The 17,293-nt window shown below is 37.5% G+C and overlaps 1 protein-coding gene across 3 annotated transcripts in view; it reads left to right on the top strand.

Moving 5' to 3' along the window:
* Positions 1 to 9,346: 9,346 nt before the first annotated feature.
* Positions 9,347 to 17,293, top strand: part of LOC101166086 (inactive ubiquitin carboxyl-terminal hydrolase 53) — a 31,842-nt gene continuing 23,895 nt past the window's right edge. Inside the window, exons 1-3 of one of the 3 annotated variants that reach the window (XM_023966012.1) lie at positions 9,347 to 9,669; positions 16,160 to 16,370; positions 16,462 to 16,775. In XM_023966012.1, coding sequence (XP_023821780.1) covers positions 16,635 to 16,775 — 141 coding nt within the window. In that variant the 5' untranslated portion in view covers positions 9,347 to 9,669; positions 16,160 to 16,370; positions 16,462 to 16,634. Of the gene's footprint in view, positions 9,792 to 16,159; positions 16,776 to 17,293 lie in introns of all 3 variants that reach the window. The other 2 variants (XM_023966010.1, XM_023966011.1) reach the window with 2 other exon arrangements.

The raw sequence follows: 17,293 nt of genomic DNA, 5'->3' as shown, positions 1-17,293 counted from the left end.
CGTGACACTTCAGGCTTTGTTTTTACTGTTCAGAATCCAGCGGGTGACATGGGAGACCATAATCCCAACAGTGTACCTCTCTTCTGTTTTAATCCTGTCCATATAAATACTCCCAGATGACAGTCAGAGATTATCAGGAACTGTAAGAGGTGTTTGACAGCACATCTGCACTACATGCCAAACATTTGATGTAATTTGGAAACATTGTACATTTTGTGGTGAAGTTAGTTTGATCATTTTTGCCCTTAATCTCGCATATCACCTCTTTTTTTAATGAATGTCAGCCTTTTATCACAAAAATGCTGCTTGAAATTATTTTGTCAGTAGCAGTTGTAACAGTTAACAGCATAGTTCAGAAAGGTGAAACAATTTAGAGTTTTGCTGCCAGATAAGAGTACAAAAGAAGTGCCCTAAGCTGTTTGATGCAAATTAATGATAATGGGATGGTAAACAGAGTTTTTAACATGAATATAATTTGTTTGAATGTGTGTTGTTGTTATGATTAGTCCAAAATTGCATGGAGTTTGATCAGACGTTGGAAATATTTTCTGTGAAGGGAGCGTACAGTAGCCTTTGTTGACCTTAATTCCAATCAGCGATGTTTTGTCTGCCTCCAAACCTGAATTAGGAAATGCATCCAGGTTTTCTGAAAGCCATGTGACAAGGTCCGGCGTCAGCATTCCTTGCTTCTGTCAGAGGGTCTTTGGAATGTGCAGCTCCCGGTGCCACTCCCTTTTTGAGCTCTGCTGAATTCCTCCCACCAGCCTCCCTCTGGGGAACTGCGTGTACAGCACACTACCCAGCATCCGACAGTGCCAGCAGCTCTGCTACGTGCCAAAATAAATAAGGAAAAAAAACAACAGGACAGTGTTTATCAAAAGCTGGCTTGAACTTCAATTGAACTTTGAATGAAGAAAATGCAGCACTATAACGATTATGAGCAGCTAATGTAGAGCCAGTTTGAAGTTAGACGATTTGACCATTAATCTCCAGCTGACTTCCTCTTCAAGTGTGTTTGCCTTGGCAAGAGTGTCAAACAAGGAGGTGGAACTGGATGAGAGTGTTGATCTGGAGTTTACGCTATAAGAGTAGCCTTAAGCGGTGGGGCTAAACTTACAAGATCTTAGTTAGAGAGCGTTTTGGAAACTCCATCAGCTGTAAACAACACTATCTCATAACCCATGGAAAAAAACAACAGCACACAAACGTCTCAAAGACATTTGACACAACAGCGGTTGTTGTGTAATAGGAAACCAAAAAAGATAGTAACACGCCGCGCCTTTGAGTTTTTGTTAAACAGGTGGAAAAAGTGAGACTCCTTTCATTCTGAGCTCATCCCATGATCCACTGTGTGTCTGAAAAGCTCTCTGCCTGTCTTTACCAGCAGTTAACAACTGCTGCAGTTACTGTAATGTTTTTAAAGCTCGAGTCCCCTCGGGTTTCTATTTGCACACACAGCACCGGGGCTCTGAGTATGCTGCATGCTGCTGACACAGACAGCTGCTAAAAGGCTGAGCCACTTGACCAGCCAATATCCCAGAAGGATTTTTTTAAGTATGCAGGGGTCTAGTGAGGAAACAAATGTGCCGTGAAATAAATGAGAGGAAACCGAGGTTTACGTTTAGACGCTTCGGTCACAAATCCACATAACCTGAAACAATTTCTTATTTTGTTTTTTTTCTGTTTTGGGTAAATGAGAGTGGTCAAGGTAATTTTTCATTTATCATCTAACAATGCAGCTATGACCCAATTGATATTTAAGTCAAACCTGTAACAAAACAGTCTTGATTTATTTGTCCAGAACCAAACTATTTTTGTTTTTTTGTAGTATTTTCTTTCAAATTAAAAGTCATGTTTTCTTATTACTTGTACATTTTTATTCAAAGTCAGTGCCCAAGTAAAATGATTAGTGATGGTTTATACTTAACTTTCCTAACTAACTAACTAACTAACTAACTAACTAACTAACTAACTAACTAACTAACTAACTAACTAACTAACTAACTAACTAACTAACTAACTAACTTGTTTTGTTTAACTAACTAACTAACTAACTAACTTGTTTTGTTTAACATCTAACCAACACGCAAGATAATCAAATGAATGAATGAATGAATAAATAAATAAATAAAAGGTAATTAGACCAAAAAACAGAAAAGAGAGTTTTAGTAAGAGTTTAAAAACTAACTAACCAACTAACTAACTTAATAATTAATGTGTTTAACAACTAACTACGGTAACAAGCAAGCTAATCGAATGAATGATTGAATGAATGAATGAATGAATGAATGAATGAATGAATGAATGAATGAATGAATGAATGAATGAAAAACAAATATATAAAATGTAATTTGACCAAAAAACAGGGAAAAGAGTTTTGGTAAAAGTTTAAAAACATTCAAAATCCCAGATTAAAATGATTTCTTTAGACATATATGTGGCAAATGTGCCAGTAAATAAATATCCACCTCCAAGGCCAGCAGAGCTGCTCAATGTGCTCTGAAAATGACAAAGAACAAATAAAATTCTTCTGAAGTTTGAAGTATTTTTGAAATCTTTTTACCAACCTTGTTGTGAACACCACTGTCCGGTCTTAATAGACATGTCAGATAAAGAATTTAATTAATCACTGACACGCTCACCAAACAGGATGTTATCTTTGTTTCTTGTTTCATGACAAGATGTGCTGCCACTCCGACAAGGAGGTGCAAAGCCCAATGGGATATCTAAAAATACGAGAGGACTGAAACATGTCACGGCTCTGCTGGGAGGTGCCAGGTTGCCTGGGAGGTGAGCTGAAGGGTGTTGGGGCACTCATGCCTTGTACAGAATTGAGGTGAGATGATGCAATAGGTTGAACTACAGTCTGTTTTGCTCAGAGAAACCGGCCTTTACATAACTGCAGTTCGCAGACAAACTGGAGCGTACTCACTTCTGTGAGTGTTTGGGTGTTTAGTTTAACAAGATCACAGCACAAAGGCCTCTGATCCTCTTCAAAGAGCTTCTTTTAAGGACACATTGTTGAGCGCCATGGACTCATTATGATTACAGAAACCTTGCGGAAGGACACACTCAGCTCGATAGTAATTAGATGTTTGGAGACATGAACTTTTAAAATGGTTTTCCTGTTTACTTGCAAAGCTCTCGAGGCCAATTAGAGCTCTGCTGTCTCACAGAAATCTCAGTGTTTTGCCTCCAGGGGTTCATCTATAATCCTCTCTGGTCAACATATGTTAACCTTCTCTCTTCAGTTAACGACCACTAAAGAATTATTAACTTACAACTGCAAACAGGTAACTAGATAAAACTGGACCACTCAGCTTAGAGAAACAGCCTCTCCTGACATCTAATACCTTGAAATGAGACGACGGTAGATGATGGTACCTCTGGGTCAACGGAAACACAGAATGCAAACACATTCTTGAACGCACCTTTAGCCCATGGTGTTCACACTGAACAAGCAGGGAGGGGCTTCTTCTTTTTCGTTTTCTACTGTTTACTAGCGCATGGCCACCACCATCAATTGGAGGAGGATTGATTAAAAATGTTGAAGCAGTGCAACTTCTGTGAATCTTGCGCCGAGCTTTCACAGCTCTATTCTAATACGAGAGACTTCATGTCATATATGTCTTGCCGCAAAAATTAATTTCTCCTCCAGAATAAATTTTCCAACGGTTGGCACATCCACTTATTAGAAGAGCCGCCATCCATGCATCACTAGCAGATACGAGTCCCTGACTGGTCAAAGTTCAACTTGGTTTCACTTTTAACGTGCGTTCAAGATGTAGAGCCGTTAAATGGTCATAGAAACATGAGAGTTTTGAACATGGAAGCCCAAAACTCACATTTACTTGCATTTACATAGACTTTTCACTGGAAATGGTTGCTTGAACGAATAAAGGAACGAATAAAGCCTTCAACTTTCTCCTCACAGCTCTGGGGCTGCAGCATGCTGTTCCTGTGTGCTGCAGCTACCGTGGATACAGCAGACACAGCAGGGAAATATATCACAGTCACCCACTTGGCTGCCGGCCACAAATAATGGTAAGTTGTTTAAGAGACGAAAAAAAAAAGCTCTTGTCATCAACTTTTCTGCATTAGAAGAATAACCAAAAATCCTACTTCGGGGGGGGGGGGGGGGGGGGGGTCAATAAAAGGCTCCTCGTCTTACCTGCTCCCATGGAGTGGTGCAAGAAAAGCCCCCATGCTGGTTTGTCCCAGCAATAAGTCATCATGATGGCACACATTCCGCAGAACAATGACGAGACAGCTTCTCTGGACATTCAACACGGGCAAAAGTTGTTTTTTTTTCAGGTATTAAAATACAGGTTTTACTCCAAATATTGTTCAATCCAGATTGTTTTGCAAATCTAATAATTTGTAAAAACACGTTAATTGTTCTCAGTGTAGGGAACAAAAACAACAAGCAAACATTATTAGGTTTTAATCCTTTGTTAAATATAGCCGCTTGAGAGGTGTGGCCTCCCATGGCCCTCATTGTAGTGCTGGAGCATGTCTAATGTGTTGCGTAACAGCGAGGCATTCACATCATTGTACTTCCTCATTAATAGTAATTTGATAGCAAAACACAACAAATGGTGTTCACCAAAACTTGAAAAGCTTTATTCTGTTTTTTTTTTTTTTTTACTGTTGTTGTTTTCCAGAAAGGCCTTGTTTCTGTTGAAAGGACAGTCCATTTCCTCATAGATTGCATCATTCAAAAAAGTTTGCTTCATGGTTGAAAAGAAGAAAACAACACATATTTTTGTGTTTGTGTTCTCACATAACTTCTCACCGGCAGAGCTTGCTCCATTTTATAGATGTACATTTCCCATGAAACCACAGACACACATCCAAATTTGTGTAGGCAAAAAAAAAAAAAAAAACTGGGACATTTGTTTTTGCTTAAGCTCACAGGGAGAGTGCGTTAAGTTTATATTTTTATAAGGAATTTTATTTCTGTGCTGCTTCTGAAGAGCACACTAAAGCAAAGGAAATGTTTCCAGTCGCTTACTTTCAACTTTATTGATATTCATCCATTACAAAGTTGTTGAAATGAGTAAAAAAGCTGATCGCAGCTCTAAAGGAAAATGGGTGGCCCGGGGACGCAGCTGTCTTTCTGTGTCTGTAGAGAAGTATTGATTGAAAAGTTGGACATCGGTGCTAAAAATAACCCTCCCTCCAAATCCAAAGAACATTTGGGGTGAAGCTGAATTTAGTGACCCAGTAAAAGAGACGGAACTGACACTGATTATGCACACAGACATGGTGACAAATGTAAAAAGATGACACAAGGGCAAAATAAATAAATAAATAAATGAGTGAAATTAAGGACACAGGATTGTCACCTCAGCTGTGCTTTTCCACTGAGTTCAGCGATTTGTTTGCTATTTATTGGGGCAGCCATACGGTGAGAAGTCAGGGCAAGGTCACCAGTTCTCTGTGGGACATGTGAGCTCTGTCCAATCTCATAGTTGGTCAAATCTTGATAATTAGTCTTTATTAAAATCCTCTTAAAAACAAACAGAGAGCTAATGGTTCATTGGAATAAACATTTTAATGGTTAATACATGCAAATTAAATGCAAAAACAACAGATAATTTTAATGGTTAGTTGTGGCTTTACATAGTTCTATCGGCTACAAGCTTGAAATAATCCTGACTAAGAATTGTCTGAATGAGCATCAAAGTTGTGAGTCCAGACATGCAAAAAAATTAAATAAAATTGACAAAGCCAAGAGGTAAATAGTGATGATGCAAATATGCAACCACAAAACAATGGTTAAAAAAAGTCACATGAAACCTGCTTTCCACAAACTCTTCAGAACACACAAAATGTGTTTGTTCGTTATACGCGTTGTAAAGTGTGACATCATCCATAGTAAATGTTTTACTTCTGACTCCATTGCAATTAAGTCAATTCAGCTGCCATTTTTTTGCAACATGGACACCACCGTGTTGACGCCAGACAAAGTCAGTAAGCAGTGATTGGTGTATGTTGGTCTGAGTCAAACTTTTTATGGCAACCACTCTCCCTAATCAGGAGTGAGCTTGTTAGAAGTCCACCACTCTAAAGCGGGCTCAGGAGAATCTGTCAATCAAATGTTTTGAACGTTCGAATCAGGATGACCTATTTTTATTGAGGCATCTGATTGGCCAGTATACAATTTGAATAACTTGAAATGTAGAAAATATCTGAAACAAAATGGAACTACCATGAAAAGTAAGAATAGTTATTCTGACAAATAGAATGACTGAGTAACAGCTGTTTATTTCTCAGTAGAAGTCTATGGGATTTTGCCTTCTTGGAACCAGCGGGTATTTCCTGTTTGAAACGCAAAGGGGGAGGGTTCACTCAGTCCAGTTGTCTTTATACAGTCAGTGATTATATGTCTCAAAAATTGACAAAAACATTTTCTTCTTCTACAGGTAAAATAACCAATGGAATAAACATTTCAAGAAAAACCTGTAAGTTTAAATAAACAATATTCCAAAGTATTCTTCCTATTAAGCAACGGTCTTAGAGGAAGCATTATGCACTTTGAGGAAATGTGTGAATTGGGAACTGGATGTGTCTCTACCATGGGCGCTTTCAAATACTTCCTGGGAAAAGTCTGGAGCGCGCTGATACGCTGTGACCCCCCCTCAGTACACACTCCGGCATTACATTCTACTTCCTCTGTGCACACTAGTGATGAATGGTTGGCACAATGATCACGCAAGATTACACACCTGGTAATTGGTCTGTTAACAAATTCAAAACGAATGAAATTATTGGTGTTTTTCTTTATTAGATATAAAACGATCATCAGTTGTCTTTGCTATTTTCCACAACTTTAGAAATCACACTCTCAAGTGCCAACCTGGAGGAACTGGAGACCCAGAATATTAATGAGATCGGACTCTGATTTGTGATAAAACATCTCATGTTTTGATGTTTTGATAAATTCCATGTGATAAATGATGTGTTTCTGCTCTCCAAACATTTTCCTTTAATATATCATGTGTTTTAAAAGAATGAGAAGAAGAAAAAAAGGATGTTTTTACGACCCGCTAAACATGTCAGGACTTTAATCCTTGTGTTGTCTTGTGGGTAAAAAGTGACCCACTATCATTTTTAGCAGTAGAAAAAAATACCTTCAGCTATCATTTTTTTCCAACTTTGAAATTTTATGATTTTTTTCCTTCAGGGGCTCCATTATTTAAAAAAGGGGAATACTTTGCTTTGTTTACATTTGAATGTAGGCTGTACACCACTAGGATACAAAAATGTCTTCCAACGTCTGAACAAGCATTTTAACACCAGAAAAAAGATCAACAAATTGTCTAATTCACATACCTGTACATATACCCACATGTAGACACTTAAGCTAAGGACAAATCTGGCATGTGCGCTAAATGGCCGTTATTGAGTGCACATTTAGCCTATGGTGTTCACACTGGACAGCAGGGAGGGGCTTCTTTTTCTTGTTCTAGTGTTAAGTAACGCATCTCCGTCACCCACAGTTGAAAGAGGTTTGGAGCGAAATGTGATTAAAATCTCTCGAAACTTGCTCTGGACTTTTTCTTTCTCAGCTTTAACTTTGAACGTGAATTCTATGGCCGCGTGCTTTTCATGTAGAGCCTGAAAATGGACTTAAAAATATCTGTACGCGTTTTGAATGTGAAAACCCGAAACGCGCATTTACGTGCATTTACATCGACTTTTTTTTAATGGAAAAAGTCTATGGGATTTTGGCTTCTTGGAACCAGCGGGTACTTTCTATTTGGAATATATAGTCCATCAAACAGTCTATGTTAGAACTTTATACCACACTGTCACGTGTCTTTGCAAAATTCAAAGTGTTTCAACACATTGGACTGAAATGACAGCGGGGTGATGCCACTTGGTCGTTTTTACGTTACAGTATTTTCCAGTATTACCTTATTTTCTGGACTATAAGCCGATACTTTTTCCCTTGGTTTAAAACCATGCGGCTCATACGAAGGTGCGGCCTTCTGTGGATTTTTTCTTCCACCACTAGGGGCACTCTAACCGAAATTAGAACAAAAAATAAAGATGGACAAAATATAAATGCAAAGAAGAATAGACTACGCTACTTTTACTTTAGCAGATAGAACACTCTCGAAAAATTACTAACTGGTATTAAAGTGGTTTTCAAACACAGGTAAATACATGTGCATTCACAGTACAAAATTACGGAGCCCCTAAAGGGCCATTGATAGGAAAAAAAATGGTGGAAAAAAATTGCGCACCAATTAGTTTCAGGTGCGCACCACTTAGTATCAGGTGCGCACCAGTTAGTTTCAGGTGCGCACCAGTTAGTTTCAGATGCGCACCAGTTAGTATCAGGTGCGCACCTGAAACTAACTGGTGCGCACCTGAAACTAACTGGTGCGCACCTGAAACTAACTGGTGGGCACCAGTAATTTATGTTTTTCCTTTTTACTTAAAAAAAAATGTTTTACTCCCCAAAAATTTTTTTTTACTTCAAAAAAATTTTTTTTTCCTCCAGTTTTTTTTTTTTTCATCAATGGCCCTTTAGGGGCTCCGTACAAAATCGTTCTGTACATGCAGTAAATATTTAATTTTGAAATTTTGTTTAAATAGAGCGAATGTAGCTTATAGGTGCGCCCCACATTCCAGAAAAAACTGTAATAGAATTGATTTAATTTTTTTAAAAAAGATAATATAATGGTTTTTAGGTCGATTCGATTAACATTTTAGACAGATTGATATAAATCAATTCATCGATAAAATGGAATCATTACACCCCTACAGAAGAATTTTAAGATCACATAAGGGTTGAAGCTGCTGCTTTAAATAAAAAATAAAAAAGAAACATTAAAAAAAGAGGGGGGGGGGGCAGACACTTTAGCAGTTCACTCTTTTCATTTGCTTTCTTTATGTAACAGGATCAGGCAGATGGTGTTAGGGTAACAGGAGCCTCGCATGACTTTTCTCTAATGTCATAATCATGTGGCACAATTGTCACTGAGGGGGTAACGATGCAGGTAAACATTTCACACCCCATAAAGCAGAGCTGATTACAGAGCAGAAAGCTGTAAAGCTGTAAAAACTGGAGGTAAAAATTGTGTTGAAAAAAAATACAAATTTACTGTAAAAACTGGAGGCAAAAATTGTGTTGAAAAAAAATACAAATTTACTGTAAAAACTGGAGGCAAAAATTGTTTTAAAAAAACCCAGCTGTGTGTTTGTGGTGAACTGGAAACTCCGGCTGCTTGTGTGCACGCGCGCGCCGTCGCCGTGGCAGCGGCGCACAGCAGCATGGCAGACTGCAGTACATAGTGTAAAAGGGGGCGGGGCTTGACATCCCCAGCTCCGAAAACATCTCTAATCCAGTATTTCAGGTGCCGAGGTCGACCGAGCGAGCATTGCTCACAGTGGCAGCGGACAGCAGCGGAAGCGAAGCGGAGTCAGTACAGTGTCCGAAGTGGAAATTAAGGTGGAAGAGAACTCATTAATAAAACAACTCCTAAACAAAAAACGGCTTAAAAAAAAGAGAGAAGTTTCCGCGCGGCAGCTCGTGGAGTAATTTTTTCCCAACTGAGAAACAGAATCGCTTCGCTGCTTCTTCTTCTTCCACAACACTTTTTGATCTCAAAGAGAATATTTCACCGCCGCTAATATTTTTTACCCGGCCAAGAGGTGAGTCTCTCTTTTTTTTAGTGTCGGTTTGTACGGCAACTTTTCCCCCCGAGAGTCTTGAGGGCAGACGGTCGCTGCGTGGGGCGGAAACGCCTGCGTACCTGGAGCTCAGGTGAAAACAGGTAGGCCTAGCGTTAGCTTAGCTAGCATGCACCCAGGCACGTTCGAAAACGTTGTGTGGAAGTTTCCAAAAGACGATAAAGAGTAGTTTTGACGCGGATTTTTGTTAACTTTGATGTTGGTGTAAACATAAAAGGTGTCAGTTGCCTTGTGTTATATAGGCCATGTTGCCATAAATAAGCTAAATTTACAACAATTTAACCGTATTTACTGAAAATTTATACTTGAGCTCAAGAATTCAAATATGTATACTGGCATATATTTAATCAATTTAAGTCATTTAAATTCAAACAATTTATTTATAACAGAACATAACTATGTTCTTAAATCGACAATAATAAGCTATAAGGATATTTTAATCAAATTTGTTGTTGTTTGATAAATAAAGTTCTATTCAAGACCCTTCCAGCTTTATTTTAAGTCACAATACTATTAATTTCATCCTCATTGTTGATGCTTTTGGAGCATTTCGACTTTTTTTCGACTGAAAAACTCAGAAGCAAAAAACAAAACAAATGAAATATATCTACTGGCATCTGTTTAGTCATTTTAAGACCCTCAACTTCAAACAATTCGTTTAAAACCGAGTAAAGCATACAAACGAGTAACAAGTACACAGCTTTAAAAAAAAATCAATTTCTTTCTTTGTGGTATCAATAAAGTTCTATTCAAGACATTCCCAACTTTATTTTAAAGCAAAAATCATAATGTAATCATCAGTTTCATTCTCATTGTTTATGCTCTTGGAGCATTTCAACTAGTGCTGAAAAACACAGAAACAAAAAAATAAATAAATAAATAAAAAAAAAATTGACCTTCTGCCAGGTGTTTAGTTAATTTAAGTCCTTCAAGTTAAACCAGTTTATTTAGAATGTTCAAAAACTCTAGGCATAAATTGACAGTTGGGGTATAAGGGCATTCTAAATCAATTTCCCTGTTGTGGAATCATTTAAGTTTAATTCAAGACATTCTCACCTTTTTTTCTTTAAAGAGCATAATGCAGCCAACAGTTTTGTTTTCAATGTTGATACTTTTGGAGCATTTTGACTAATACTGAAAACACGAAAATGCAAAATCAAAACAAAATAAAATACTTCAAATGCATCTTCTGGCATATATTTAGTCATTTTAATGCTTCAATCATAAACAAACTAGTTAAATTGACAATTAGAATGAATTTTAATCATTCAATTCCCTCATTGTGGGATCAATAAAGTTCCTTCCAAGTCCCCAACTTTTTTCTTTTTTCTTAAACGCACACTGATTATGCAATCACCAGTTTCAATTTCATTGTTGACGCTTTTGGAACATTGTGACCAGTGCTGAGAAACACAAAGAGGCATGCTGAAGAACCAGTTTTAGCGTCTCCAGCTCTGTGAGAATGTTGAGCAAGTGTACCCAGAATGGAAGTCTTTGAAATACCTGGAAGGTATTGGTCAGCTTTTTGCTGAAAGGTTGCAAGGAAACTTTTTAAGCTTCTGTGGAAAGCTTTAATACACAGCTTTACTTGAACACTATTTTTATTATTAATTGTGTTGATATTATCATGCTAGATGTCTTTTGGCAAGCTATTGTCAAATTTAAAACAGAGGAAGCAATTTTAAGGATGGAGAGGGAGGATGTTATCTTTCAGCTATGATTTTCTTTTTACACAGTTTGAGATCCTGGATTGTGCCTTTGTTCATCCTTTTTCCTCTGTTGGACATACGATTGTGACTAAGCTTGGTGTGGGTGACCTGTTCAGTTTCAAAAGACTGAAATTGAAGAGTTTCAGTGATCATGTTGCAGTGGCGAGAATCACTTTTCTCACAGGATGCCCACATAGGGAATAATATTGCAGTATGCAACCTGGAATCACGTAATCAAGTAGTTTTAAAGTTGAACTGTTCTTTTAAGGTTCAAGCATGCCGGATGATTTTGTTTTAGCGTTTTTTTAAGTTTTTGGAGCGTTCCCAGCAAACAGACGGACAGTAAAAAAAAAAAAAAAAAACATTGGAAAACTGGAAATGAGGACAATTTAATTCCATTATGATGTGTAACTCACGAGTCAGAGCTATTCAAAGTGTGCATGACCTCATTTGAAACTAAGAGCATGTGTTGCTGGTTGTTAATGCTAAATGAAGACATGGAACGCAGTGTTAATTTCCACTTCCTCAGAAGACATGGTTGTGAATTTGGCAGTAGAAAGCTCCTTAAACTTAGCTGGTTTAAGGAGACCACAGACACGGAGACTGCAGTTTTTTGTGATCCTAAACACTCCGTATTTATCACTTTGCTCAGGATATCAGTTTTTTTTTTCACATAGAAGTTGGATTTGTTGTTTTTCTTCACACATTTAGCCTTTTAGAATTAACCAAATCTAATTCAGACACCAGATTTGAACTTTCATTTTTGCGTCAGATTTAATTTGAGTTATTTTTAAACAACTTGAAGTGAATTCATTTGTTTTATTAGGTTCTTTTTTATGGCCTAGTGCACACTAGCCTGTTTGTTTTGCTCAGTTTAGGAGATTATAATGCAAACAAATAACTGAGAAGACTGAATTTTCATAGAATTAGCCACCCTATCTTCCATTACTAACTTTGCATACAGGAGGACAACATGCATTCACATCAAGAACCAATCAGGGTACACATTTATGCTAAATGTTAACTCGAACTATTTGGAGAAGTTCTCAAAGCAAAAACTATTTTTTTGGCACATCGTGCTCTTTATGAAACTTTCTTTATTCCTCTGATTGTTGGCTGTTCACTGCAAGCACAAGACTTAACAGCTAATAAACCCCTCTTGTTTTTAATTTAGAAAAAGATTAAAAAGACTTTAAAGACCAACCCAGTGTTCCCAGTGGCCATTTTTGGCTAAAAAAAACCAAACCTGTGTCATTTCTAGGACACTGAAATGCAATTTTGAGCTTAATTTTGTTCCATCATCAGAAAAATGCCACAAGAACATGTTAAAAACACCATTTTCTCTGCAGCGTGTATTCAAGCAACCATCCATAAAAAAAGTAAAACATCTGTAATTTGTTTTCATTAGAGTTTACGTCGGTCAGGACAGAAAGTTTAGCTTAATGCAGTGTTTTTTGCCAACAGAGTATTTACAGGGTGTTAACATCCACAAGAAATATGTAAACAAAATGCTGTCGACTATGACGGTAAAATACACTAAAACAAGATTTTCTTCAAAGCTCCAGACTACAGAAAGTAGCTTTATGCACAACTTGACCTCTAAAATGCTGTTTAAGCTGACAGACGTGTTATATTTCATCCTTTCGGAAGAGGGTAAATGTTAAATTCTCTCATTAGAGGCATGTGTTAAGCAACTTTCCTCCCTGCCGTGTTCTCGTGGTGTGCTCTGTTAGCATGAGTTGGCAAAAAACGGATCGATTCATCAGCAGTTCTTGGCTTTAGAGCATACGGAAGATCAACTGATCCTTTCTTAATGGGGCAATTCATCCACTTTTTGCTGATAGATGGGTTCAAGTCTTGGCTTAAGTCTGCGTTCACATCCAATTTGATGACAGTTTTGCTCATTTCACAGCCTCCTGAAAGCAGCAGATTGTCTTAACACTCTGGCTGACTCCTTGAAGGTAACACCAGTTTTGTCCTGACAATAAGGGGAAGAAAGGACTCATTTCTGGTCTGGACAATTCAGAGAAAGTTTTGGTTTACAGCGGAAGGCTGGACTTCCTGTTGGGAGCGCATGAGAGGACCAAGTAAAAAAGGTTAATATTTGTTTAGGTAAAGAGAGAAATTCTACATTTTTGGCTGAAAAGGTTGAGCTGGAGTTGCTGTTTTCTATTCTTGGATGTTTTTTGGTAAATTATTTTTTTTGCAAAAATATGTAATAAATGTGCCAATATAAAAAAATACAACAAAAAGTAAATTGTTACAACAAAATAGTTTTAAATGAGCAGTTAAATGTGATTCAAAATTTAAAGTTATAGGCATTAAAAAAGTGCTTTATTTTACCTTTTTTTTGAAGTAATACAGAAAAAATGTTTTGTTCTTAAATTATTTTACAGTTTATTTATGCAGCCTAAAAATAATTCTGTTTTCTTTCTGCAAAAAATAAATAAATAACGAAATCCATAAATTTTAAAGAATAAAATGAAACTGTTGGTGTTGTTTTGCCTTCAGACTTGCATTTTTTTTTAGAGGTTTCTGAATACCATACCGCAGATTTAACATTTGGCTGGACTTTGACCCAAACGAACTAGACGGTGCTTCTGATACACCGTCTGTGACTGAACACGGCGTGTGCGCTCGTCCCCGCAACCGAACCAGAAAAACCAAGGTGGGATTAGCAAAGTTATCTTATATCTTTCATGCCATTACGTATTTCCAGAAGCATTAAGACTCAAAGGGAAGAAAAAATCTAACATTTTTTAATCTTATATTCAAGTTGTTGAAAGAAACACAATTATTTCATGTACTTCTTGGCCTATGGTAGGCGATGATGCAAACCTGGCATTTGGACAAATTTGTCACGAGCCAGCTGAGTCATTTTCTCCACGCAGGTTTATAAACAAGCAGCAAAGATTTCATATCTCACTTAAGCTGCAGTAGATAAGAAGGGATCTGTTTTTAATTTGAATTGCAATGCTTGTTATGCTATAACATTACTGAACATAAAGTAGCAATTTTGCCAGGACCCCATGAGTGGGCCTTGTGCATTATTCCTCCCAACAAATCAGGGTTAATAAAGTCTGTGTGTTCACATCAATTCTACTGATCTTCTCTCAAAATGAGACGATGAAAAGTTATTTTTTTTTGGTAATGTACAGTTTCATTTTTTGTCATTATTGTAACAATTGACAAAAAAAACACACACAATGTGAACAAGTTCCCAAAGTTGAATTTATAGGAGAACTGGACTGAGTGAGTGACACCCCCCTTCCCCCACAGTCTAAAAGGGAATTACCTGCTGGTTCTAAGAAGTCGAACCCTACCTTTGTTTTTTTAACACGATCATACTAATTCAATTTTTTTCCTGTTTTTTTTTCTGTTACAAACTGGCCAATCAGGTACCTCCATTAAAAGAATGTGGTCAATGATACGTTCAAAGTGTATGATTGACAGATTCCCCCGAGCTCGCTTTCTATTGATAGTGTGGTTTTCTAACAAACTCACTCCTAATTGGTGAGAGCAGTTGCCATAGAAACGTTGACGTGGACCGAATCGGACCAATCGCTGCTTTACTGACGAGTTCTGGTTCTAACGTGGCGCCGTCTGTATAGCAGAAAATAGCGACTGAATTGATTTATTTTTGTTGGAGCTGGAAGTAAGTTGTTTTCCGTGGGTGGCGTTCAAATTCTCAAAAACGGTCATAGTTCTCAGCCAAAAGTTTGAGTTGTATTCAAAAAATGCAGCATGGTTGCATGCAGTCAAGTGCGAGCTTTCTCCTCAGCAGTTTAAACTATTGGATCATGTGGCCTTTTATTTAGCGTTGAAATAAACTTACATAGAGTCAGGGTGTATCTTCTAAAAAGGACGGAATGTCTGCCGGTAAAGTAAGTGGGCGTTTATTTTGATTGCAATATGTTCTCATGTGCTGCGATGTGTCTCATCATTGGTGATGTCATTGTGTGAATCTCTCTGACTTCCTGCTGCTCACAAATTGGTTTGAAAACGGACAGCAGCTCTTGAGCAACTCTTATTTTTTTTGCTCTGGCTAAGAGTACACAACCCGGTTGCACAACACAGAGCCCGAGTCTTTAGCGTGTTTAGTTAAATCCCGTTCAGGTTGTGGCTTTAGCGTCTGTGAACTGGCACTTTAGCTGCTTGGGCTTCCGTTTAGGATTCCTCAGATTCCAGGACGCCGTTGTTGTCGTGCAGGTTTAGACTGAAACTCGTGGTTCTATAGACTTTGACAAAAGAAGGGTTTCGTCGTTTGTGTCCAAAAAAAACCAACTGTTCTTTTGTTTTTGTTTTTTAGCTCTTACAACCCAAAAAATGCTTAAAGCTCACACATTTTTAATAGAGACTTATAAAATCTTTGAGTTTGCATTTCATGAAAATTCCTTCTGGTTTTAGGAGTAAGAAAACCAATGTACATTCTAAAAGGAACCTCAAGTTATAGATTTCTTTAGTTTGACGATGTCTACTGAGCAGAGGGTGAATGTGTAAGCTTCATTTGGAAGTTCAAAACGGTTTGACATTAAACTTGTCTCTAAAAATACATTTTTTAGGTATATTATTTTAGTCTTATTGCAACAAAAATTTGTCCATTAAAGATGTATCAAAGAAACAAAGAAATGCATAAAAAAGCAGAACTGTTTTACAAACTGCTGATTGTCTATAATTGATGTTGAACCCTGTTTTTCTTTGTCATTTTAAGTCATATTTTCTTTTTTTGCTTTTTTTCTCAGTTGGGACATATTTTCCAATCTTTCCTGGAGTGAAGCCTTTGTTGCAGCTGCTGACATACAACTACGGAGCAAAATGTTTTTTCTTTGCAACGACGCTCATTTTGTTCTGAAACAACAGTGAAGCTCTGACCAGTGGCATACGATGGTTGAGCTATTTTTCTGGATTCTCAAACTGCATTTTTTTACAGTAGAAAACCACTGATAACCAAAGGTTTGCCAAAACAAAGACTTGGACTTTAATTTTTGGGCCTTGTGTTTGAGACAGATTTTTTTTTCTACTGTCTGTCACTTCTTTTTACAAGGATTACAAGACAAAGTAAAAGCAGCTTCTTGGCGAGCTGTTCACATGGTGTAGAGGCCCATGTGTAGCAGGGCAGCTCCTACGGCTCGCGGGATAACTTAGCCTAGAACTATTGGGGCGTGGCTCCTTACCCCCTGACTAGCCCACCTGTCGAAAGGCAGACTCCATTAACCAATGGCATGGGTCAAGTTCTTCAAGAAGCGGGGCAATCTGGGGAAATCCTACCAGCCAGGGAGCATGCTGTCACTGGCCCCCACCAAAGGACTGCTGAATGAACCGGGACAGAACAGCTGTTTCCTCAACAGCGCCGTGCAGGTCTGAGTTTCTCTGTCTCTTTGTTTGTTTAGTCTGCACTGATTCCAAAGTTATTTAGGCTCTTTAGTGAAATAATTCCAGCTGATTTATGATTTTTTTTTTTTTAATAAAATGTTTATCCTGAAAAAGAAAGTTGGAAAGCCTGCATTAAGACTAAAGCTTCTTTAGTAATTACACTTGGTAGAATCAACTGACATGAGAAATTTGAAATATTTTTTATTCTTGGCTGCATCAAGATTCAAATTTGATCACATTTTAAATCACAAAATTCCATTTTAAATGAATAAATAATAATTCTGTGTTGATGGAGTACACAAAGAAAGTAAAAAGAACATTTTTTTTTTTACCTTTTTAATCCTTTAACATCGATCTCATGGCCAGGTTTAAATCCGTTTTGAGCATCATATCTTTTTATTATTTCAGCATGTTTAACACAGTTCATCCTTTTCTCTAAAGTCAGATGCTCAATAAAAACACTGTTGAATATTTGAACAATCGTAACAAATTATATATCCAAG

The sequence above is a fragment of the Oryzias latipes genome, chromosome 18 (assembly GCF_002234675.1).
Source record: "Oryzias latipes chromosome 18, ASM223467v1".
NCBI classification, from domain to species: Eukaryota; Metazoa; Chordata; class Actinopteri; order Beloniformes; family Adrianichthyidae; genus Oryzias; species Oryzias latipes.
Note: the sequence above shows the minus strand (reverse complement) of the source record. Positions and strands in the feature narration are given on the sequence as shown.